The sequence below is a fragment of the Opisthorchis viverrini genome, assembly GCF_000715545.1.
Source record: "Opisthorchis viverrini unplaced genomic scaffold opera_v5_289, whole genome shotgun sequence".
Taxonomy (NCBI): domain Eukaryota; kingdom Metazoa; phylum Platyhelminthes; class Trematoda; order Opisthorchiida; family Opisthorchiidae; genus Opisthorchis; species Opisthorchis viverrini.
Window position 1 is genome coordinate 419159 of NW_008751948.1, and position 23990 is coordinate 443148.

The 23990-nt window shown below is 46.9% G+C and overlaps 2 protein-coding genes across 2 annotated transcripts in view; one reads left to right on the forward strand and one right to left on the reverse strand.

Annotated features, from left to right (window-relative positions):
* Nucleotides 1–1445: 1445 nt before the first annotated feature.
* Nucleotides 1446–23990, forward strand: part of T265_14908 (hypothetical protein) — a gene marked incomplete at both ends in the record, with an annotated part of 34964 nt that continues 12419 nt past the window's right edge. Inside the window, 17 exons of the mRNA XM_009175754.1 lie at nt 1446–1700; nt 4566–4639; nt 4675–4900; nt 4936–5112; nt 9554–9610; nt 10589–10788; nt 10977–11135; nt 13368–13775; nt 13816–14157; nt 14244–14435; nt 16472–16701; nt 17445–17618; nt 19302–19444; nt 19493–19677; nt 20533–20643; nt 21488–21582; nt 22417–23065. Coding sequence (XP_009174018.1) covers nt 1448–1700; nt 4566–4639; nt 4675–4900; nt 4936–5112; nt 9554–9610; nt 10589–10788; nt 10977–11135; nt 13368–13775; nt 13816–14157; nt 14244–14435; nt 16472–16701; nt 17445–17618; nt 19302–19444; nt 19493–19677; nt 20533–20643; nt 21488–21582; nt 22417–23065 — 3675 coding nt within the window. The remainder of the gene's footprint in view (nt 1701–4565; nt 4640–4674; nt 4901–4935; nt 5113–9553; nt 9611–10588; nt 10789–10976; nt 11136–13367; nt 13776–13815; nt 14158–14243; nt 14436–16471; nt 16702–17444; nt 17619–19301; nt 19445–19492; nt 19678–20532; nt 20644–21487; nt 21583–22416; nt 23066–23990) is intronic.
* The window catches only part of T265_09625 (hypothetical protein), a gene marked incomplete at both ends in the record, with an annotated part of 1512 nt that continues 1423 nt past the window's right edge, over nt 23902–23990 (reverse strand). Inside the window, one exon of the mRNA XM_009175755.1 lies at nt 23902–23942. Within this exon, the coding sequence (XP_009174019.1) occupies nt 23902–23942 (41 nt within the window). The remainder of the gene's footprint in view (nt 23943–23990) is intronic.

Consider the following 23990-nt stretch of genomic DNA (forward strand, 5'->3'; position numbering starts at 1 on the left):
TGCAAGCATTTCTGGAGGATATGACGGAGGTCATATCTTTTTTTCCCACCCACAGAGTTCTAAGCCATCCTGCGGAACTTGCGGTCTTTGAACATATCTCTAAGAATTCAAGAGAACACACTGGGAAGTGTGCAGCACCATGCGTGTCTAGGAAGTTGCCTGGGCTCTGCTCACAGTGAACGCATGAATTTCGAAAGCCTGGATTTCTTTCGCCAAGTTGCGCTAATTCTGGCATCACTCGTCTTGAAGGACTCCTTATCAGATGGCAGCGCGGCCAATATTGGTGCGAAAATTGGTTGTTTGTGGTGGAAAATCGTAAACATCTCCAGGTGTCTCAACTACAGCTGGAATGGCCTGGAACCACCGAATCCATAATTAAGTGCTCAGGAAGCAGAAGGGACTTCACTCGAGGAGTACATCCACCACTGCAAGCTAAAGTGGCCGACCAATTGCCATGTGTTACGTATGCCGAGAAGAGCTTCGTACTCGATTCTGAGTAGCGGAAAATTGGAGGTCATCACCATCGTCTCCAGCCATAAAAACTGCGTACTTGTCGAGTGTTCATAGCTCCCATGATTTCGTTCACCAGTGATCTGGGGAGCTAGGGAGTAGATAACTGCACATTGGAGGAGCTAGCTAATATAATTGGGGCGTCGATACAGTTGTCAGTTGATCTTTCATTGGGGAAGTCGAGAGAGGAAGTTATGCATTGAAGCCAACAGCTTCGATGCGTGCGCGCCACTGAGCTGTGACACCCTTTCGCTGCCTAGCTGCCATGCCACCTGGAGAAAGTATGAGAGCTGGGATACTGCCAGGTTGGCCAAGCCTAGACAGGGGAAGTCGAGAGATGGAGGTAAGATTCGAAGCGCGGACCTTCCGGTTGTTGAATTCGTGCTCTAACCACTGAGTCATCTCGCCCCAGTGCGCCACTAAGCTTGCGACTAGATCATGTCAGACACTGTCTCTAAACATTGATGTGTCCCATCTCGGCGTCCGCATCCAAAGTAACGGCAAGGACTAGCGCAACTGGTGATGATTTCTTCCGAGTTGTCACCGTAAAGTCATTATTTGACTTCCCCTGGTTTACCTCTACCCTTCGCGAGACTGTGTGAAAAGGGCGGTTCGAGAAAGTCCGTCGACTGGCGTAAGGAGCACGTGATCAAACCAGCCAAACTATGGATTGTGATCAGTTCATCTTTCGTAGATAAATTATTTCCGAAAACCATCGAATGCATCTCAGCATTGCTGATCCTAGAATATGACATGACAGAGGGGAGTGAAGAGTGTTACGGAAAGCGTGGGTGCTGAAGGTTGTTAAAATTTATTATTAATGATAATTTATTGTTAATAACTAACCTAACTAACCAATATCATTTTCTGTCTAGACTTTCCGAATGGTTGTTAAATGTTTATACACCTCAATATTTGTGATACTTTAACCTTAGTTTTACCCCTGCCCCATTTTTTCTTTTGTTTGACTTCCCCTGGTTTACTTCTACCCTTCGCGAGACTGTGCGAAAAGGGCTGTTCGAGAAAGTCCGTCGACTGGCATAAGGAGCACGTGATCAAACCAGCCAAACTATGGAGTGTAATCAGTTCATCTTTCGTAGATAAATTATTTCCGAAAACCATCGAATGCATCTCAGCAATGCTGATCCTAGAATATATGACAGAGGGGAGTGAAGAGCGTTACGAAAAGCGTGGGTGCTGAAGGTTGTTAAAAGTTATTATTAATAACTAACCAATATCAGCAGCGTTCATTCATTTTCTGTCTAGACTTTCCGAATGGTATTTGTAGTAGTACTTTAACCTTAGTTTTACCCCTGCTCCATTTTTTCTTTCCATTATAAGGCTTTACTTGAATAATTTGGCATGGTTCTACATTAGTTGTTGCTCTCGGTGATAACGATTATTTCAACGATGAATCCAACCCCCAGACTGTCCTCCTAGATGGTAATGTGATCCGAAACACCGAGGGGCTTAGAGAGACATCTCTCCGATTGCGCCACTCGAAACAAACTCCAAAACGCCTGTTATGTAGTCGATTCCGGCGCTCTTTACGGGACTAAGATTCAACAGGGTCATGTGGTATCGTCAGAATCACGGATGGGACGCTAAGATAGTTCATAGTTCACCACAACATTCGTTTCCTCTGCGGGACTCCCTGGTATAGTGCGCAATAGCCAGTGGACTGTAACGAACGGATTATCCTATCGATAGAAGCGATGCGTCGTTCAAAAGCCTAACATGCTTGAAATGACTATGTTCTTCCCTAGTTTTCATTTTTTTCCGAGCGGTTTTGAAGAGTATATAAAGACCAAACTGTGGCCGGTGACCGTAATCAAAGTGAGCGGTCATTTCTCACCTGAAATCCAGAATAAGGAAAAATATATATATTTAGCGTCTCATGCTCCCATCACTGTGAGTCTTGCAGGACTGAATCCAGTTTAATCTCTACGAATCCGTCTTCCTCTCTCTTTGTGTATGCGTGTGTGTTCAGCAGCTTGCAGAGGATTAGGCCAGAGAGCATAGCTACCAGGCTTGTTCCGTGGTCGTTTTCATTCGGCCTTTGCGTACTGCCTTTGGAAATGGGGATAATCATTGACGTGCCCCATTCTGTCTGTTTTTCCCTCACTCCAGTTTCTCGATTTCAGTTTACCAGCTGCAAACCATGTACCCAGCGTACTTTGGTTCCAGCTGTTAGCTTCGGTCACCGAAAAATGGAACTTGTAACCAAACAGTAGTGATGGTGTAATCAGCTATTCGACGTTGAATCATTCTAGTTGTCTGAAGAGAATGAGTATGAGGAGAATGAGTATTCACATACTGAAGGCAATAGGTTTGATATAAGAGTACAACTGACTGCTTTACTGAGCCATTTGTGTCAGTACCATTGATAAATCGAGTTCAGGTGCCACCATTCAGAAAGGCAGCAGTTTTGGGCCCGACTAAGTTTTTTGGTGGGTAATTTTATGCCTTTTTTCCAGAACATAATTATCTGCTTCTCCGTCGGCTCCACTCGACACAGGGTTACGTAAAATATCCCGTAAGGCTCTCTGACATGTGACGTGCATGTTCTTACTAGCATAACCTATGTTGCTCGAGCGGCTAGGCCGTTCAGCGAGCATTGCCTCTCACTAAAATCATCTGGAGAACTTAATCACTGCTGGTTTGACGTTTTCATCATACTGACTAATGCTTCCTCGGTAACCGTGATCCGTCTGCCAGTTTTTCGACATCCTATGGGTGTCGAGCCACGTTTCCGATACCGAAACGCTAACTTATATCATTTGATGAAGCGGCAAACACTATTAGCAAGGTCATCATCATCATCTCCAGACACTCAGATGATCTGGATAGGAACTGACAACAAGAACACCACTGACATCGGTTGGAAGCCATATCCTGTAGTCTCACGTAGGTGAACAAGGTTCTCAGTTTACCCGGTGAATGAAAGGCCATTGACCTAAGGAAATTCGCGAAAGTACAAAACCAGTACTCCTAGATATTTGCGGAGTCTTGAACATTGGGGTCACTATTAAGCCGTTCAGGACGTAGAAATCGGTCAATTGTTCGGTGAAACGTTTTGGATGATAATTTGTTGCGTTGGACGGGGAATGGAGCGAGGCGACGATCAGAGTAAGAACGGCAAAGACTGAGGGCCTAGAAGCTAGGTTTTATTCATCCAAAACTTTCGGCTGCGCGGTCGATAGTTCGGTGAAACCTTTTGGATGATAATTTGTTGCGTTGGACGGGGAATGGAGCAAGGCGACGATCAGAGTAAGAACGGTAAAGACTGAGGGCCTAGAAGCTAGGTTTTATTCATCCAAAACTTTGACGCTGCGAGCTGAGATGAGAAAAATTGACTTGGCAATGAACAATGAAACGCTTTGAGAAAACTGAAGAAGTATGCAGCATACGATGAAGTCCAGTCTCTGTGTGACGTTCCGAGTCTTTCGCATCAAAGCTTCATCGCTTTGATCCTTCCGGTCCAATTGTCATGTTGCGCTGGATTTCTCTTGCTGATGGTGGGCTGGTGTGGATTTTCCATTCCAGTTCTGTTGTTTCCTGGGGAAATGAGGCCACGTGATACCAGTAAATTTCGTCATGCCCCTATAGAAACATGTGGGTTGAAATCCTTATATGAAACATCGCGCGCTTGGTGTCCATATTCAAGAAACAAACTTCTTCCCGAGAGTCGTCTTCACCTTGACAGTTTGACATGCAGGCATTTCTCCGAGCGTTATATGCGTCCACCTTATTTGGAGCGCAAAAGTGTATCCGCGCCATTTTATAACTCACTTTTTCCTGTCCGTCTCTTAGTTTTTGTTCTTCATCTGCAGTTGTGTAGCCTTATTTGCCCATTGTTCTTCATCGGCGGAACGAATGCTTCTTAACAGAAAAATCAAAGATGAGCTGGAGTTGTTACTGTGAGTGCTCCATGAGACACAGTCTTATCTCTAACCTCCCTCCAGTGAACATGAACAGTTTATGCGAAGTGCCGCAAACTGCAACGCATCATCAGGAATCACCACTGGTAAGAAAACTCCTAAACCTATCCTCAGCCTCGTTAGACAGTTTACCCACACAAGCAACTAGCTTGCCTAGTGCGGACCCATTGTCTTCTTTCGATATTAGAGTAAGTCTTTGAGTCCAAAGATACTATTTTTACAGGAGCGAGACTTACATGAAGATGATTTTGAGATGACTTTCGAAGACTGCCCGCAGACCACTAGCTTTCCGGTGGCTTTCCGTCGTTCCGCTGTGAGTGTTGGTGAGTCACTCACTTCAAACTCGAGCACCAAAAGCATATTCGCTCGAGAAATGGAATTGCGTGCCGTCAAGCGGCGGCCACAGCAGCTGCACGATCCGGTCTCTTCTGACGGTTGTGCTCTCCTCAGTAAGCCTGTTTCGATTACTTGTCTCTTTTTCCAGATAAAGGGGACGGACTTGAATACCTTCGGGCACACGGGCCTCAAACCGTTTCTGGCACGGGGCTTGGCTCTCGCTTTCGAGAGGTAGAACGCATTCATCAAGAAAATCTAACACGTCTGTCTCATATGTCGGAGGACGAGATTGCAAAAGAACGTGAACTGCTGCTCTCCTCAATGAGTAAGCTGTCTGTAGCTTTCTAAGCCTTTTTGGCTAACCACCACGCGTGTCTCATGAGTATCACTCACCTACCACCGATCGCCTTTTGTTCCGTAGATTTTCGGTAATCTCTCTCTCCTTCCTTCGTGTTTCCTTGGAGCACCTGCTCACAACCGCAGTCGTGGATGCAATGGGAGTATCGAGTGGGTCATAGCTCACTGAGTTCTAATTAAGAGGCAGGAGCTGTTGTACGCCCTGTGATGCATTTTGTTGAGTGTGATAATTGAGTTCAGATGCTTATCCACGTGGCCTTCACCGTTTGACCCAAGTTGGAAGTACGAAGCCCTATATTGTCCCCCGAGACCACTTAATAAAGAGCCTGCATTAGTGTTTCTCATTAACTACATGCAGTAATCCATCAGGTCGGGATCGAACGAATTTTACCCATAGGGGGGATAGCATCTCTTTTGGGAGGCCACTTTTTTCCTAACGTCAGTCTGTCCGGAGCAATAATCAGTAGCACAAGCAACTAAAGCATGACATTATCAGCTTAAAACGCAAAAACATCTTACGTCATAATCGAATAGCTTGCGTGGCAGGTGGTCACTCCGAATCCTGAGATTACCGACGCTGGCCTCTTTGTGCGCTATTGGACAGAGATTGCTACGGTCGGGTCCCCATAGTTAGCAGACAGATGAATACTTGCCAGACTATTCGGAATGAGGTGTTAGCACTGACTACGCGCTTTCCTTTACTTCTTGGCATTGTCTCCGGTTTGTCCACTATCCAGCCCTACTGGCTTCTCGAAGTACATCGGCTTCAGTATGGCAATCTGCCAAGGGAGTCCACAGTCCTTTGACAGGTCGTGACATCCCACCGATGGCGCCACTATCTTCGGCTGTTTTGACCGACACATCAAACCGACATCGTCGACATCATAGCGCGGTGAGGTGTCTATGGGACGCGCGCAAACCACTGGATTATTGTTCTCATCGTTTCATTGGACAAGCAGTCGAGCTTGGAGACGGCGAGTATCCTCCATAGTCACTGATGATTGACTGTCTCTAACCTCTTAGGCTTCCAGCTCTGATGAATCAAATCCTTTAACCACACAAGGTGACCAAGTGGGACCTTGTGTCTGGAGGTCTCAACCCTGGGGCTGACTTAACACAACTGCAAGAAACCCGTTCCCCTTAGTGCGATGTTTAACTAGCTCGTCGACCTAGTTTTCGGGTAATTTGGTAGGGGTTTTCGGGTAACCATCCTCTTGTTGAGTGTCTTGGAAATCAGACGTCTGTGTGATTAGTAAAGTTCTGTCCTCGGGACGTTTGTTTTTGGTCGAAGCTGAAGAATGATTGGCTGTTGTAGACATCCATAAGCGTGTCTTCTGCACCCTCAGATCCAGCCATTTGGATATCTGAGCTCCGTTAAACTCGAAGCCAGGTAACTGGTGCCTGTCACGTGATTCAGTGTGCAGGAGAATCGGACAACCCTAAGGACAGCGGGAATTCTGGGGTACCTCACAGAAACTTTCATATGGCTGACCAGTTTTGTGATTTACGTTTGTAATGCTGTATCATCCATCGTTGTAATTCGAAAATCAGTTCCGCACGAGCATCGTTGAAAGTTAGCTAGACCCTGAGAAGAAGTGGATAAGGTGTCTTATAGACACCAACATTCACCGTCAGCTTGTGCCGACCGTGGAGCCTATCTTCCTGGTCCCGATATCTTTATGGACAGCCAAGCCAGCATTCCTGGCCAGGATTGGCTGTTGGACAGTTTCTTCGGGGATCGTCTTTCGGACGTCTTGAAACGCGACCTTTATCCGCCACTGCTGCCGACCGTTGGTGGTCTTGATCTTCGTTTGCTGACCTTTTAATGAGGTTTCCACCCGTCAATGTTCGTTATTAGGTGACTTTGTGGATCTGCATCATGGTTATCTTTATTGTGAAACGTCCAGTATTCAGCAGCTACTCCTTGGACCTTCAGTCGCCTCAAATCAGGGTCAGTTGGTTGTACGTCAGGACGAAAATCATATAGGCAGCAAATAAAATAACGTGGCTTTTGGCTTTTGAGTTGAATTGGGACAGTTTGCTTCTTCGTATCTCCAGTATCTATGGTCTGCAAACGATTCGGCTTCCTGGGCACGCTATGGGATTTAGGTTGCCGCGGTTGTCGTGTATTCGAGACACTTTGGGAGTGGTGAGAGAAGTTCGGCACGTATGGTCACCCCAGCACCACCCGGCAGTCTGTTCTAAGGTGATTTTCTAGGCCTTGCATAGTCAGCTGCAAGCCATGCAGCTTCCTTCGCGTGACAGGCAGCTAGGCACAGAAAGTGTGTTACGTAGGATCAGGTAATTTGTGGCAAGCAGATAGTTGTTAGATCTCGCAGTTGACTCAACCCAAACAATTCATAGGAACTAATTCATGTTTGCACTGTTGTTAATTTGGGATGAATGAACAACCAGCAGGGTTAAAGTGTAGATCACCCGGCTTCGCTCTTCCATTTTGGTCGAAACTCCTTTAACGAGAAGACAGCAGAGGCTGTATCACAGCAGGTCACTTTATAGTATTACATTGGGATTCGAAGAAAGGCACTATTCGTTTTCAAATCACCCTATGTCATACTGAGCCGCTTGGAAGCCAGGCGATTCACTAGTACGTTCACTGTAGCCTTCTATTCGATCCCCAACCAACGGCTAATATTCCACTTTTCTCACGTAACGTCATCATTCGCTCGCATATGTATACTGTCTACTGGTACGTGTGTCGGCTCGAGATAGCTTAGTTATTAGGGCTGGATGGTCCGTGGTTCAAACCCAACCTCGGTATCCCGGCGTTCATCTAGACTTGAGCAGCCTGCCATTATCCCAGCCCTCGTGCTTCCTTGGGGTGGTATGGTACCTTGGCACCGAGAGTATGTTACAGCTGAAAGATTATCATTATTTCTTATCCCGCTGACGTAGCGTGTATGCTTGTGGGCCGCGGGACAACCGCATGTGCACGAAGCCAGGGTTGGGCACAATTGACACTTGCTGGACGCATATCGAGTTACCGTCTACCGTGTAGGGTAGACGGTACGTAATTCAGAGTGACCGAAACCCAGAGATACAGGTTTATGACATAGTAGAAAAGAATAAAGGATAAGTCCGGGTGCTGTTGGTGCTTTTCCCTTTCAGAATGCCGCCTTTTGCTTCGCCGGAGAAACTAAAAGATGTGGCAGCTAACCGAGGTCAGTGGCAGTCATGCTATCAGCTCCTATCGAGATTGTCCGACTGAGTGCTGCAGGTGTGGACACCTCGAACGTTTGTGTTTGGCCTACTTTATCTTCTTATCCATACCCCTCGTTTTCTATTTCTTCCATTCTAAGAGATGGCTAAGAGGTTAGAGCACGAATTTACTGACCCAAATGTCCGTGGTTCGAACCCGATCTTTGTATCTCGACTTCCCCCAGTCTAGGCTTGGGCAGCCTGACAGTGTCCCAACCCTCGTGCTTCCTCCGGGTGGCATGGCAGCTAGGCACCGAAAGGATGTTACACCTGAACGGTTATTATTATTTCTGGCAGTGATGTTTTAGTGATGTATTCGAAGAAAGTCCTGCTTATTCGCTCCAACGGTGACGGAACTGTTGCTCCGCCTATTTTGTGGACAAATGTCTATTTCTCTGTCAACCTAACGCTGAATTTGGACTTAACTCATAGCTCAGTGGTGTGATTTCTGGTTTGTTCATCAGATCAGTCCAGTGGCGTGGCGGATGAAAAATACTAATTCCGATTCAACTTCTGCACAGAGTGATTTAAACAAAAATGGCTAATATAAGCCAAGTGGTCAAGTGCAAAGATTCTTGACATCTGCTCTATTTACTGCCAGGAGAGACTGTCAAAATTCAGGAGGTTTCGTCCGCGTTCTCAAGGCAACGTTCCCCTGATGTCTGTCTAATCGGTACCACTGTTTGGTACCTTAAAAGACACAGAGAACCCCCAATGGTTGCAAAATATATCTAAAGCTATTGGTCTCCTCCTACAGACGTTACGCTGTCCAGAGTGACCGATGCTACTATGATGGTCGCTCTAGCGGAAGGTCGTTGTACGACTGTGATGTCTCGTATGTTTTTTTTAGCATTCCTTTTCATCTAGCTTGACAGTCCATTTTAATCTCCGCTTGAGATGAATGTGACAGACTCTTCGAGGTAGATGGTAGGCACTGAACCAACAATGACGCCCAACAAACTGCAAGTGTTGGATTTGAAAATCTCAACTTGCAGGTAAGTTGAAATTTCTTCGAAAACGAAAACGGTCCACACCAAGTAGTAGTACTTGATGAGGCGTTTTATATTGGTTCCTCCCCACAAGAGGTCAGCTTCTAGATGGGGTCCACTTAAGACTGCCTCTTCGGCGGCGGGGTAGCAAATATATGTATTCATACTTGTAATACTACATTTTTTACTCTTCGTTGTCACTAGATCCATCAATGGTTGCCTTCTTGTTACACAAGAATCGCCGGAACATCGCAACTAATGGTGAGTTGTATAACAAAATGTCTTCTAACCACTAGTTCTGCCTGCATAGTCGGCCACTCCTCTGAAAAACCCGATTTGTTCATGAATTCTTCGAGGAGGGAGTGGGAACAAGAGATGAAATACACCCTTCCACCATTCACTCTTTATTACAGGGCCACTGTAGGTATATCCCTTTGGAACAAACAGGCTGGTAGGTTCTACTGGAGCTTTTCGATGACAACTACAGCTGTGACATTGATCTCATAGACACCAAATGGGAATAACTATTTCCCACAAAGGAAACTACTCACAAGGTTGCTGAAAACTCTTCGACAGTTCACGACCTGTTTGGCCCTCTTGGGGCTCATCAGGTAGGCGCAGTCCCCGAGTTTCTGTCAACCTTATGTTCTACTTGAATCCAGATGGGACTGTTTTCGAGAAATATACTTATTTGCAAATCAATTTGGTTTTCACGAGAGACTCAACTGAATCTCTCGGTCGTGAACTGTCGAAGAGTTTTCAGCAACCTTGTGAGTAGTTTCCTTTATGAAACCATACTGCGATATCTCGAATATCGCGCCAACTGAATCATGAGGCGGTCTGTGTGCAGCACATTCAATTGTAGAATATTATAAACGGGAGATTCAATTGAGTCTCTCGTGAGAACCAAATTGATTTGCAAATGAGTGTACCTATTTCCCACGTTTATTCTCCACACGACAGATAATCGCTGAAATATCCACCCTACCCACTTGGTTTTCCCATTGTGAGAATTACTCGGTTTCAGGAGCGACTGTTTCTTGATGTAGTCCGGGCTTTTCTCAGTTTATAGAATGCTTTTTCACTCAGGTATCGGTTCAGTGTTTTGAGGCAATCTATGCGACATTCTGCTGCTTATGCTCTCTGCGAATTGGGTGTGAAATTGGGCCTTTCGCCATTACAAGCATTTGTCGGTCTTCCCCTCTTGATCCAATCTTTTCCTAATCATTGTTGGCACAGCACGACCATCGCGAAAGGAGCAGGTGAAATCAAGGTTCTCGCTTTCGCGACGTCCAGCGAATGATGCGACCAGTCCATTGTCTGACGATCCGATGGTTAAGGGGGTAGCGCAGCTAGAAGAGGAGAAACTTGAGTGGACACGTGACCTGCCGGTCACAGCTCGCAGACCACCGGAACTGCATGTGGTCGCTGGATCTCAGGTAACTACTCCGATCACTTATTTGTAATATGTCTGGTTGTTTCCATGAGGATTTCGGTCCCACGCACTCTCTGCCGTCCTAGTTAGGTCAAGTTTAAATTTCGAGACGTCGTATACTTTATTTAATCTTTGGCCTCTGTCTTGTAATTTTCATATCCTCTCTTGATCCACTTACATTCCTTCACTTAGCCATGTTCATCGGAAGACATCGAGATGAATGAGACCCATCCGGAGAACAAGACGAGTAAACCATGTCAGGCCCGATTTGATCTATGTGGCTTGGTTGTTCCACCGGACGCCGTACTTGATACCCACTTGGGTCTGCATCACCATGGGGAGGAACCAGAGGTAGGTAGTGTCGCTTGGTTTTTTGCTTGGCCCCCCTGAAATTTCAGTCGTTGACATTTTGTGCTCATGTTTTTTTGGGGGGGAGGACAGCTGATATTGACTGCTTTATGACACGACTTCCCTTGGTTGATTAGCTTAGATTTTTCCTCGAATGATCACCAATGCTCATCCGTCTCCCTCGACGGGGGTGTTTCCTGGTGGAACACTATTTAGTCAATTTCGCACCACGGTATTAGACTTTTGTTTACGCGGCTCTTTTAAGCATCCTTCAGTGTTCAACAAACCACTGTCCTCTACACTATCCGCTAAGTAAATGGCACATCGATCGATAGTGTGTACATGCAGCCCAGGTGCATGCTCGCCCGGTGGGGATTTGAACCACGGTGTGGTTGCGTAAACACTTCACTTAGGACTTGTTTGGTGTTTCTTGCACACCAGGTATGCTTTGATCGATCGTTCCGAACCAGGTTACTCTGTATAATGCCACCTAACTGCACTACTCTACACACGCTGGCAAGAGAACAAACAGTATGACTCCAGCTTTGTCGAGCGGAATAGCCGTATTTCTGGCTCCTTTCCGAGCAGAAGGATCAACTGAGTCAGGAGATATGGGATTCTTGAAAGCTCGGCTGTCCAGCTGGGAATTCCGAACGTCTCAGTCTGTTTTGGGGTGCCTGACCTAGGAACTGAGTAAGTCACCCTTTGTGTCACACAGCCATGAGACCTGCTACCAAAACGAGTTCCTGTTCGGCGGAAAACTGCTCCCCTTCTGTTCCAGTTGGATTGGATTCTCGACGGGGGAGGACGAAGTTCTTTTCGGTTTTTTTAGTTTTACTCCCTTGAAGTACTCAAGTATCAGAAAGGACTCGCCAACAAAGAAAATAACAGCTTTATTTCGAACAAGCGAGTTCAAAAGTTACTATGGGGTCTCGTGGTATTTAAATCACACCTTCAATCTTAATTCAGGCTATCCGATCGCCGTTGGGTGAACACCCATCATCGTCGGCCGAGCTTCTGTGACATGCCTGAGCACCCATCATCTTTGACCGTCGTTGAATTGATTGATTTCCTGAGAGTCCAATCGGAAGCTGGCTTTTCTGGCCTGGGTGCTTGACGGTTTCTTATCGCGATTTTGATGGAGTTTTGAGGGTCTCACCAGGTTTCAGGCATTCTGGAATTGTTTTCAGGATTCTGACCTTCCTGACAGTGAAGCATCGTTCTGTTGTGTGAGTCCTTGAGACACTCGTTTTTCAACTCGTTTTCCTGTCACTTTCTCACAGTCGTTCCTATTGGATGTATTCGTCAATTCTAATCCTTCTCCTAGAGTTTCCTATTCGCCTGAGCGTTTTGTTAATCTTTCGCGAATTTCACCTGACTATGGTGAGTAGTCACGGATCAGTCTCGGGGAGGATTGGGGCTCGTATATCTGAGCTTTTCGTGATTCGATCACATTTTTGTCAGAATGGCAAGTCAAATCCAAGCCCACCGCCTGGAAATGATCAGGTTCTTCATGGAGATCGATGAGCAATCGGATAATTAATTCCGGCTACTACCAATGGTTCAATTGGGTGCTTGTTTAAACTAAGTTCCAGGCTTTAATCAGATTCCCCAGCTGCACAAACTGGCCGACAGACGTGAGCTCAGAGCCCTTAGCTAAATCGTCCCTGTCTGAATACTCCCAAACTGAATGAAGGCGCTACAGTAGCGAACTCTTCGGGATCTGATTGTATCTTTACCAGGACAAGTTGACAATTCCTTACTTGGTGCGTGTATGGAGTCCAGATGGTTGTGCGAAGTTCATGTGTGGACGAAACGTCAGGGGATTCCCCAACGGATCGTTACTGACTGGTGCTTCTCTATCGGATTTTAATAGTTGTCTCCCAGTCCAAGCTTTGCTTTGTCAGGACAGGGAAACTTGTCACTCCGTCTTTGTTGAACTGTAATACAGACTCTTTCGGACAGTTGTGGTGCCTTTGGAAACCACGGGAAGTGGGCTAGCCACTTGTCAAGGCTTTAAACTCCCTAGTGACGATGTGCACGTCACTGTGGGGTGGCATTCTCGTATCTGACATATCAAGAAAGGTAAGGTTTTCCGAACACTGGTGAAGCCCAAATTTAGGTGACTCGGTTTGCTGGCTTCAAGGCACATGGTTTCATGCAAACAGAATAACTGTCCATTTCACATTGTGTGCGTATTTTCACTCCACAACGTTCCTATGTGTTTTGCTTTAGCGTGCAGGCTACACCATCGGTGAGCTGTTTCATCTTAGCCGCTCAAGTGTGCCTGCTCAACGCCGCCTGGCTCTGGCAACGCTGGCAACGGCTCTGGGTCAGACACGCCGTGGACGACATGTTCACAACCTCGCACCTGTATCTTCCCCCAGTCTAATCTGGGGCCTACTTTCTTCATCGAGTGATTCAGTTGAAGGAGATGGACCTGGTAGCGGTGGGGGGAAGGGTGGAGTAGCTTTTCTGCTACGGTGGTGTTTAGACGAATCGGTGAGTTCGCTCACCAGTGTTGGGGCAGTTTCAGCCGGCACCGATATCTCGATTAGTGGGCATTCGGGTGGTGCATCACTTGGTCTGACGGTGGAATGCATCCGTGGTCTGGCGAACTTGTTGTGTGATGCCGATGGAGAGGTACGTTTGTTGGTCTTTGTAATGCGAGCTTCCTTTCCAGAGCTATTTGAACAGTACCCATGAGTGGCCCTTGCAAATGGCCACCAAACAGCATCTATTTTTGGCACCACCAACGCTTCAGCGAAAAGTTCCGTCAAGAATTCCCGGTGTTCTCCAGTTGACTAAAGCACCGGCGGAAGAGGAACCCGACCACAGTGAGGCTATGTCTCTGGACCCGGTGTTTTTTCTCTTCACTCAAGGTCAGTTGGGTCAGCGTTTGGCCTGGCTCTTGGCTGACGAAAAGGGAAATTTGAGGACAAAGCTGCCACCGGACGCTGTCGGTCTGTGGCTTCCAGCTTTGTTAGTTCGCGCAGTTCGACACTCACCCGCTCTGGCCTACCGAGTGAGTCTGAGACCGTATTTCCTTTTCGCCTCTGGGGTTTTTCTCTCATCCTAATGCTGAGAATCTTCTCTCTCTCTGTCCCACAGGTTTTTTCCATACCCAATCTGTTTCGGACACTTTTGGACCACTACTTGCCCGTGTGTTATGGCAATGACTCAACTTCTGCATCAGCTGTTCGACCGACACGTCTGTCTCAGGCTACCGGTATTCCTTTTGCAGCTGTGATGCTGTTGTGTCGCTTGACAATGCTTACAAGTACAAGTATTCGATTGGCGATGGTGAGTACTGGTCGACCTCAATGTTAAGTGACCGACCATAAAATCACCCAACTCATGTCCAGATCTTCGCTTCAGTGCGTGCTAGCCCCATGGGGAGACGATCTGGTTTGCGGCGAAATCAGTTCGTCCAAGCTCACCGTTGACGATTTTTGCTCCAATTGCTCGGGCTCCTTGAAATGCTTAAAAGCTATTCCCGTGGGAATTATTGCTCTTCTACCTGCCCAACATACGCCGACGACTAAACCTGACATGACTCGAGTCCAGCAGTGCTCTTATGAATTTCACTGTCTCACTAGGGGGGATAGTGTTCAACTTAAAGTTCTGTCTTGTAGTCACTATCGTCATCATCAAAGACAGCAACATCAATGTTGACACTGATGCTTCACTGGCGTAAGACCATAAAGTTCCTCTAATTATATTTATAGCCCTAGAGTGAAAAAAGCGAAAAAGAGTCGGCGAGGGATGGGACCTATTGCTGGCCTGTGTCAAGCAGTCTGAGGTGCCTACACATCCAAGCGCTCAGTCAGACAATCTGGAAAGAAAATGACAACACGAACGCCACTGTCATCGATTAGCCGCCATTTCTTTCAATGTCTGCAGCCAAGCACGGGGAACCCATCCTGAAAGGGGTACAACACCCAAACTCTTCGTGATCTCTTTCACGCCCTTCTGCCAAGTCGTATGTTGTCCACCTCGCGGTTTGCGCCATTCTGAAAGAGGCACAGAGAACAACACTCATCTTAGTAGACGGTGTTTCGCAACGCGTAGCACATGACTGAGGCATCGTTTCTGTTAGTGCCGGATTATTCCCCAATTGAAGTACCTGCCACACAACCAAATACCCGTTTTCTAAGCACCCCGCTGTGAACACGCTGACGCCATCCAAAACTAGCAACGCTTCTGAGGCATCGATGGTAAAAAAAAACCTGATGACCGCCATCTAGATTTCGTACAGCTATTCTGCTCATACCTTTGGGTTCGTTTGCCAATCTTTCTGGGTTTTATTAGTTTCTTTTTGACTGTGGTTGTCTCAGTTTGAATCAATTGAATTTACCATGGTCCTGGCTGCTACAGTTCAGATCACCAGAAAGTGGGAGAGTGTGGGAGATGCAGTCAAGCACTGGAGGCGGGAACTGGGTAGCTACACACTGATGGTAATAGTTTTGATGAACGAGCTCCACTGACTGCATGATTGGGCCATTTCTGCCAGTGGCATTAACCATTGGTTAGTTGGGTCTCCATCCAGTGGGGCAGCAGTAGTCAACCCGACTGAGTTTGTCGGTTAGTGCCTTCATACTTGCTCTCATTCAGCACGGGGCTGGGCGAAAAGAGCTCCGTGAGTCAGACAGTCCTCTGACACCCGAAGTACATATCCTAACCAGCGTAACCTACGAAGCGTGGGTAATTCATCTGTCGTGGGATGTAGTGGCTGTCGTATAAAACCAACCGTAGATGACGTGCTTCAGAGAAGCGGTTCTCCTGGAACAGCTTTACAATGAAAAAGAAGCGTCAACAACCCAAACAAACGTTTTGAGGCCTAGTGTTTCTAGTAGGGAATGGACAATGTAGTAGACAAAGTGCACTTTTCCATTCCATCGTGATAGCGGCAGTGCCCGTTAATCATCCCGTCATCATCGACAGCATGCATGAGTGTTCAGTGCCGATTGATGAATGTGCTTGAGTAATCTTAATTGGTATTGGGTAATTCTCTTCCAAGCAGGATCCCTTCTGTTTGTAAGTTCGTCGTCCGCCCAGGTGGTTTTTCCCAGGTTTCTGTTTTGTATCTTCCATTGGAAAGGCATTTCTAAAACGGTCTCTCTTGCACGAACTTCCTCACGCCGCTATTCCTCGTTTCCGTTACTACGTGGGTTTTGCTCTCCATTCCTTGGTAACCCGAAGCAACACAGCTCTCGTCTTTGTGGGAAATCGTCTGGTGGCTTACAGAGATCCAGCAAGTGACCCCACGGCTGACAGTTTCACTAAGTCCCACACCTGGTGAATGCTTCTCAGTTTTAAAATGTTATTCTTTTTTCCAGGTAAACGACCTCCGCCTGATCGAACGATGCTGTTCTTATCTCATCCCCTCTGAAGCCGAGGACTGCAACCATCTCTCGGAGCAATGGTCCCCGCTCTCCCGGTTGCCACCCGCCCTTCCGCTCAAACTGGCCGTGCAGGTGCACATTGAAGCTCTTCGATGTCTCTCCGCCTGTCTAGTTCCCCTGTCTGATGCAGAGTCTATTCCGCTTCATGCTTTGAATTGCATTTGGTAGGTGTCGGACATATCTTGCGATTCTCTGTTCAATGAACAGTCTGATGTGTTCAAATGCGACTGGCCTTAACGTCTCACCTTAATCCTTTCGTCATATTTCGTCAAATTGACAGTGAATCATAATCAGGCAGTCTGCTAAGTGTCTGTGACTTCTTCGTAATACGTTTTTGCTTCTCTTACCTCTGATATTCATTACCCTTCTTCGGGTTAAAAAAATCTATGCGACACGTTAGTTTGTGAAAAGGAAACGCAGATTGGCCCACCACTTACAGGGTCTAGACTAGATGCTACGCGAGAACCATACATAACTGAGCATCTGTCCCACATCAGATAGACCAATACCATGAATAACGCAATAAAAAATGATGTCGGTCAAATTTGGATGCTCGAGTGATACACCCATCGAACATGAAGATCCGTCGGTGTTGACGCTCAGCAAAAATGCTGTATGCAGGTCTCAGGTTTCAAAGTATTTTCCTTCATGGTTCATTGCCCACAAAGTTGGTGTAACCTCTGGTCAGCATGATTCTGGCGCCATGTTATCTTAGTGCTTGGAACCAGCCTCTGGTGGGCTTGGGCGTGAGCCACCAACTTTTCAAACACATTGCCAGTTCTCTTTGTTTCGTATGACCTTCATGCGTTAGACTTACAGCCTTTCAGTGGTGTCCGCTCGGTGCCTTCCACATACGTTCATCTTTCACATTTGACCTTACCAGGCTGTTCGTTATTTATTCCCCCAGGAACACACTCCCCATTCTCTGTGCGACCTTGAACCGGATGGCCGATAATTACTTCGAGCACTTTGGAGCACCTACGCAGCCCCACACCGAGGATGTGTTGATACTACCGCAGTTGTTGGTCTCCTGGATTTCATTCCTCACACAAGCTTTTGAATCATTTGTCTTGGGATCGAGGTGAGTTCGTGGAATCACTCTCATATCAATGCCACTACCTCACCTCCGGATGAAGACCACAAAACTGTGTTTCACGTGCTTGTTCGGTAAAATGAAACAAAAATCCATCACTGACATATATCCATAATTTCAATTCCTTCGTTTTTGCGCCGTTTCCCCCGATTTCGAGAGCGTCTATTACGTTTTTATTCTTTAGAATTTGTTTTCCAAGGTCGGAAATTCAATCACATTTTTTCCTTTGCCCAATATCTTGTAGCCACCTGTGACGTCATCGCCCAGGAATGAGATGACCAATCCTAGCGTTCTATCTTTGAATCTCTGTAACGAATGAGGTAATCCACAGTGGTCAGTCTTCAGGCTTTGGGAGATACATCTGACAACAGTCACCTAACGTAGTTGGTTTGAATGGATGTTAGCGGGGGCGAGATTGGCCAAGTGCTTAGAGCACGAATTTACTGACCGGAAGATCCCCGGTTCGAACCCGACCTCTGCCTCTCGACTTCCCCTGTCTAGGCTTGGGCAACCTAGCAGTATCCCAGTCCTCGTGTCTCCCTCGTGTGGCATGGCAGCTTGGCACCGAAATGTTGCTACAGCTGAATGATTTACTTTTTATTTTCGCGGGAGATTTAAGACCTGAATAGCGGGGCTATCGGGTAGTTTGATTATGGGCACTTCAACTCGTGTGCTGACACAAGAAGGATTTCAGCGAAACGCAACTTAACTGCTTGGTGCACCCAATGTGTACGGCGTTTCGTTCACAAATCTAAGAGCACTCTGATGTCTTCACTCTTTCGACACACACCCCACCCCAAAAAACCTAAACTAGTTATCCCTCACTATCCGCGATGGTCGAGAACCTCCTGTTTTCATGTGCCAGGCTGGCATCCGGCTGGGAGTCACGGAGTTTTAGCGAAACCAAAAATGGTGCTGAGTGGAAGCCTTTGGTACCGACGGATATCGCTCTGGTGACCGGAAACAAGAAGAAAACAGCAGCACTCCGAAAGGTCTTGTCGGACCTCGATGAAATGACTGTATTGGCAAGTCCTTGGCCACGAAAACTGCTGTCTAGAGAAGGTCATCCCACTTCCACAGCTATTTTCCTGCAGTTATCAGTTAGCTCGGGCCTGGGCGACCTGACAGTAACTCTGCCCTCGTGCTTCCCTTCGGTGGCATGGCAGCTAGGCACTGAAAGGATACACAGCTGGGCGATTTTTTGGCCAATCACCTGGGTATATGATATTCTTTCTCTGTTGGCTCGGATATTGCTAATTGGTAGTTTTTGGTGCTATCGAAAACAAGCGCACTTCTTGAAGAATTTGAATTCATTACTTTATCCGCTCAAGGGGGGATCGATAAATTCAGACCATGGGAATGACGTTGTTTTTATTTGGTTATTCCAAACAGTGATCGAACCATCATTGAGACGAAAACCGGCGACGAGACCACGGCGAATGCATCGTTTTTGAAGAACTCTGCCCCCGTGTAGCGGCTTTCTTTTTCTAGAGTATGATATTTATCGGTCAGGACGAGTGGCATACTGCCATTGTGCACACTCTCTCCGCCAAGGAATGTGGCATGCCTTGGGAGGTAAACTCTCTTCCGAAGTCGTACGTGGCAGGGGGTAGTGTTATCAACCCTGTGGTAGTGGCCCCCTCTCAAGCAATTAACATATGCTATGCTCAGCCCGAAGGTATCTCAACAGAAGACCAAGTTCATTGGTCTCCGTTTGAGAAATGGCTCTCTTCGTGGAGGGCCCCAGTTTCCAGAAAATCCTTCCGAACAGAAGCCGGCCCCGCGAACACCATACAACAATCGTTTTCCGTCAGGTACGATTTTTATACTCAATCCCTTTGAATCAAACCCCGTCCATTTAGGTCTGAGCAAGTACTCGACCGCATCCAACTATACCTCATCTCTTCTGTTATGCAGGAAAATTACCAATTGGTCTGTGCAGTCCTTTCATGAATGCGTCGATGAACTGTTCAGGCACCTTCTTCAACTACTGAGCCACATTCTATCCAAGTTCACTTGCGGTTTTGCTGCCTTGGAAGAAATTCATGTGAGTTTACCGTCAAGGCGAACCAGATGAAATCTGGTGTCGTATTCGTTTTCTAACACCTCTCTGAAGTGGTCTCCCGAACCGTTCGCTAAGGATGCATGACGAATGATACGAGTCTCCAACTAGCTGCTGCTCTCAACTAAGACCACCGAGTGCTCATCAGGTGCTCGCATTTGCCCACTAGACTGTTACGGTGTATCTATACTGGGCATGCAAGAGAAATTGGCCAGCCTTACTGTGCATGAACTGACATATCCCATGTTTGTAAGTCGTTCTCCAGCTTCCGATCCAACACGAGTGTGTGGCGTCCTCGCTTGTGGCGATTAGGCTCGACAATGAAGGCTTTTGTACGAGAAAAAACAGGATTCTTATGCACCACAAGAAAGACATGACAATTCATCAGATCCTAGTTGATTCTGCACTGCTTCGTGTTTTTTTAGAGTTTTCGATCCTAGCTTTGTTTAACGACCACTCGGTCGCACACGCGACTGGTCAGTGTCTTTTATAGGAATGTCTTCGGTGGAGTGAAGAGGTCTCTGGGTTTTCAATCATGGCATCCGTGGCGCCAAACCTGATGCTTGATCGACAGCATCCATCTGGTGGAAGCTGTATGCTGATGCTTGATCGACAGCATCCATCTGGTTTTCGTGGAAACTGTATAGTGATCAACTTAGCTGGCTTTATTTTTGAACAGTTCCGCTTGTTAATTTTCCGGATAAATGGAATTCCTCGAATGTTTCTGCCTTCACAACTTAATTCTCATTGTCAAACATCGCACTTTCTGCCCTTGGAAATTTTGTTCTACCATCCCGTGTGATCACTTCAAGATTCAGTTTTAACCTGCTCTTTTTGTAGATGCATCTTTTAAACCATGGTATAACAGCCAATCTGGTCGCGGTTGTTGTCGACTGCTCCGTGCGTTTGTTGGATGCACAACAACAGGTAGATCGTCTTCCTCAAACTCCGGTAAGACATGTTCAATTGCTTGACGCAGTGTTGCTCACTACGAACTTCCACGTGTCCTTTGGTTTTGTACGGACAAGATTGCGTCAGTTTAGACCGAAAATTTGAGCCGACTCGAGACATTTGAGTGGTGAAGGCTTCAACTTACTGACTGGAAGATCCGTAGGCTCGACCCCCGGAATCTCCACTACACTTATCCAAGCTTGGCCAAGCTGAGGCTGCCTCGGTCCACATGCTTCCTTCAGCTGGCTCGGCAGCTAGGCACCCAAAGCGGATTACAGCTGAACGATTGTTTCACTACCGACTAGATAGCCATCCTCTGAGATGAACGTGTGATTTCTGCACATGTAGTGTCTTGTCCCAATTGCCCGCCTGATCGAGAAGTTGGTGATAGACCGCACACGCTCTCATCTGACCCCCGTACGCTACTATGTTCAGCACTACAGGCATTCTGATTATTGCTTGAATATTCCCATGGTTTGAAAAATAACACAGTGACGAACATTAATGTTTTCGGGATCTCGTCATCAGGTCAGTACATATCTAATGGTTAAAATAAGAGCGAAAAATGAAATACGCTGCGAAGACTGGTTACTGAAATGTGAAACGTGGAAACACGAACGATTGGTTGTCTGCGCCCCCCCCCATGTCGCATCTAGTTGGATGCTGTGAGACAGTGAAGAAGGGTGTTGAATGACTTGACCGGTTGATTCGTGTCACACCGGCCAAGTCATTCTCTGTACTGCGTTCCCCGAGACCCCGTGAATTCTACAAATAAGTGCACGTCGAACATTCTTCATGATACATTCTAATCTTTGTTTTCTTCACCCTATTTATCTCAACCCAGCCCTTTTTTCAGCGAATTGACACCCTGTGGACAACCTACCTCCTTCCACTGTTCTATCATGACGTATGGTCACGAACTGTGAGACGTTTCGTTCGGTAAGTGCTTTCTTTCTCATACGAAACTTTCTGGCCTTTAGTAGGCAGTAAATCAAGAAACTCTTACAACCTTGCTATCCTGTAGAATTGCTAGTAGATCAAACATGACAAAGATCTCGACTGATTTCTTTTGAAGTTCATCAACTTACGGTGTTTTTCGGCATGAGTTTTTCCCAAGTTGCTGCCAGGATACGTTTCTTCTGAACAAATTTCACAAGATCGATGAAAGCCCTGAACAGCTCACCACCGGCCTCGTTCTTTTTTGGACTCGCCAGATCCACGTAGTCCTCAAACTCCCATCATTATTATATCATACTAGATTGTACACGTGCGGCGACAACCACTCATTTGCAAAATAAATTAATTTTGACGGGAGATTCTGTTGAATTTCACTCCCTCGTTTGTAATGCTCCCCAAGTGGATCTGCCGCACAAACACTACCTGTTGTCTCAGTATGAACGATATTCAAGATATCCAAGTGTATGACACTGCTCATACTCTGGTATCTCGAACATTGTCCCAACTGAAACATGAGGCTACCCCCTGTGCTCGGTTTTGTAGAAGACCCGCTATTCCCAAATTGTGCCAACAGGTGAATGTTTGGTCGCGGAAGAAACCTATATTCTCGAAGGTAATTGGGGATGACCTTCCGCCGACACGACTGAAGTCGTTGGAGCTCCTGACAAATCGCCCGTTCATGCTCTGTTTTGCCTCCTTTCATTGTGCCCAAGCCAAGTCTAGTTATGTTCTCAGTAAAAACGCGTCTAACAATACCGACCTACTTGTATCACGTGAACATCAATGGTGTTAGTTCTCATTTTCCTATCTTCCTAGATCCAGAAGCGTTCTAACGGGTGTACCAGAAGTGATGGGTGATGTAGACGTTGTCACAGTCCCCAGATTACCGCCCGATGAAAACGACCCGAATCGGCCAGTAATTGATTGGACAAATCTATCATCCAGTACATCTATAGACGAGGGGCTTCTCGAACCTGTTGACTTGGTACCCCGGTGCCTGCCTGATCTGGGCACGAGAATTTCTTTCGCTATCGAGGGGCTTCTCGAACCTGTTGACTTGGTACCCCGGTGCCTGCCTGATCTGGGCACGAGAATTTGCTTTCGCTATCGAACAGCTGACCCCGGGCTGGCAGCCTTCGTTTGGCCTAAAAGTGGCATCCGTATGGAGGATGACTGCAATCCGCTGTCACCTGCTCCTGGAGATTTCTGTTCCCTAGCCCTCCTCACCTGCACTGTCTCTGTCCTCGAGCGTATTCTTCTGAATTGGCGTTTTCATCTCGCTTCTGACAGTGGCGTGTCACCACACGTGTTTGCTCCACTGATTGGATGGATTCGCCGACTAGTTAGGAAGCGCCCCCTTCCATGGCTGCCTGGCCACTCTGGCCGCACAATGACATCTTTACCCTACGCACTCATCGCCATGGAATCTTGTACACTTGGCAAAGCGGTACTTGTGCTCTCACAGGTAAATCTGACACCATGTTTAATGTGTCTTTGTTTTTTCCCTCTGTGACAGTGCAGTCATATTTCGCTTTTTTAAGTCACGAACGTTTCTGCCGTTTCTGCGATCTCCTTGTATAAATCTGGGTAACCAAGCGTGATTTTCAAACTTCTACGAAGGGAATAGAGGTACTCAACAGTTTGGTACTCCCATCGTGAAATGGAAAAAGCTAGAATGAAGACTTGCCGGGTTAGCGTGCAATTTCAATGAAAGGATTGCGTAGCCTTAGGCGAAGTGTACACCATTCGCCAGAAGAATACACAGGCTTGCACCACTTTCTAATCGTGTATTTCGTTCGAACTCCCCGTTAAAGACCGCGTAATCCCAACCAACGTGTACTTTCAAACTGTCAGCTTAGAACCTACCAATCCGCTTCTGTCATGCGTCTCAATGGTTCGTCTCGAGTGGTATGTGCTGGCGCCTCACAGTCGTGCTGGATTGGAGAGGGTTAGATTTCCAGGAAATCATCTTTCGCCGAGTCACAGATGTAGTGGTGTTATTGAGGAAACTACACCTACCAATTGTGAGGGGGCGAGATGGCCCAAGTGGTTAGAACGCGAATTTACTGACCTGAAGGTTCGTGGTTCGAATCTGACCTCCGCCATTCGACTTCCCCTCTCTAGGCTTGGGCAACCTGGCAGTATCCCAGCCCTCGTGCTTCCTTCGGGTGGCATGGCAGCTAGGCACCGGAAAGGTGCTACAGCTGAACGCTTATTGAGGTTCTTGTGGAAGTTACTAGACGGACCACTCAAAGGTGAACATCTGTTCGAGTAAGCAAGCTTCATGTCGGCAGCTGAGTGCTACGCCAACACTAGCGTAACCCGCCGTAGTGGTTTCACAACTACCCAAAGTTCAAAGCGGGTAGCGTTGAAATAACGAAGTTCGGATA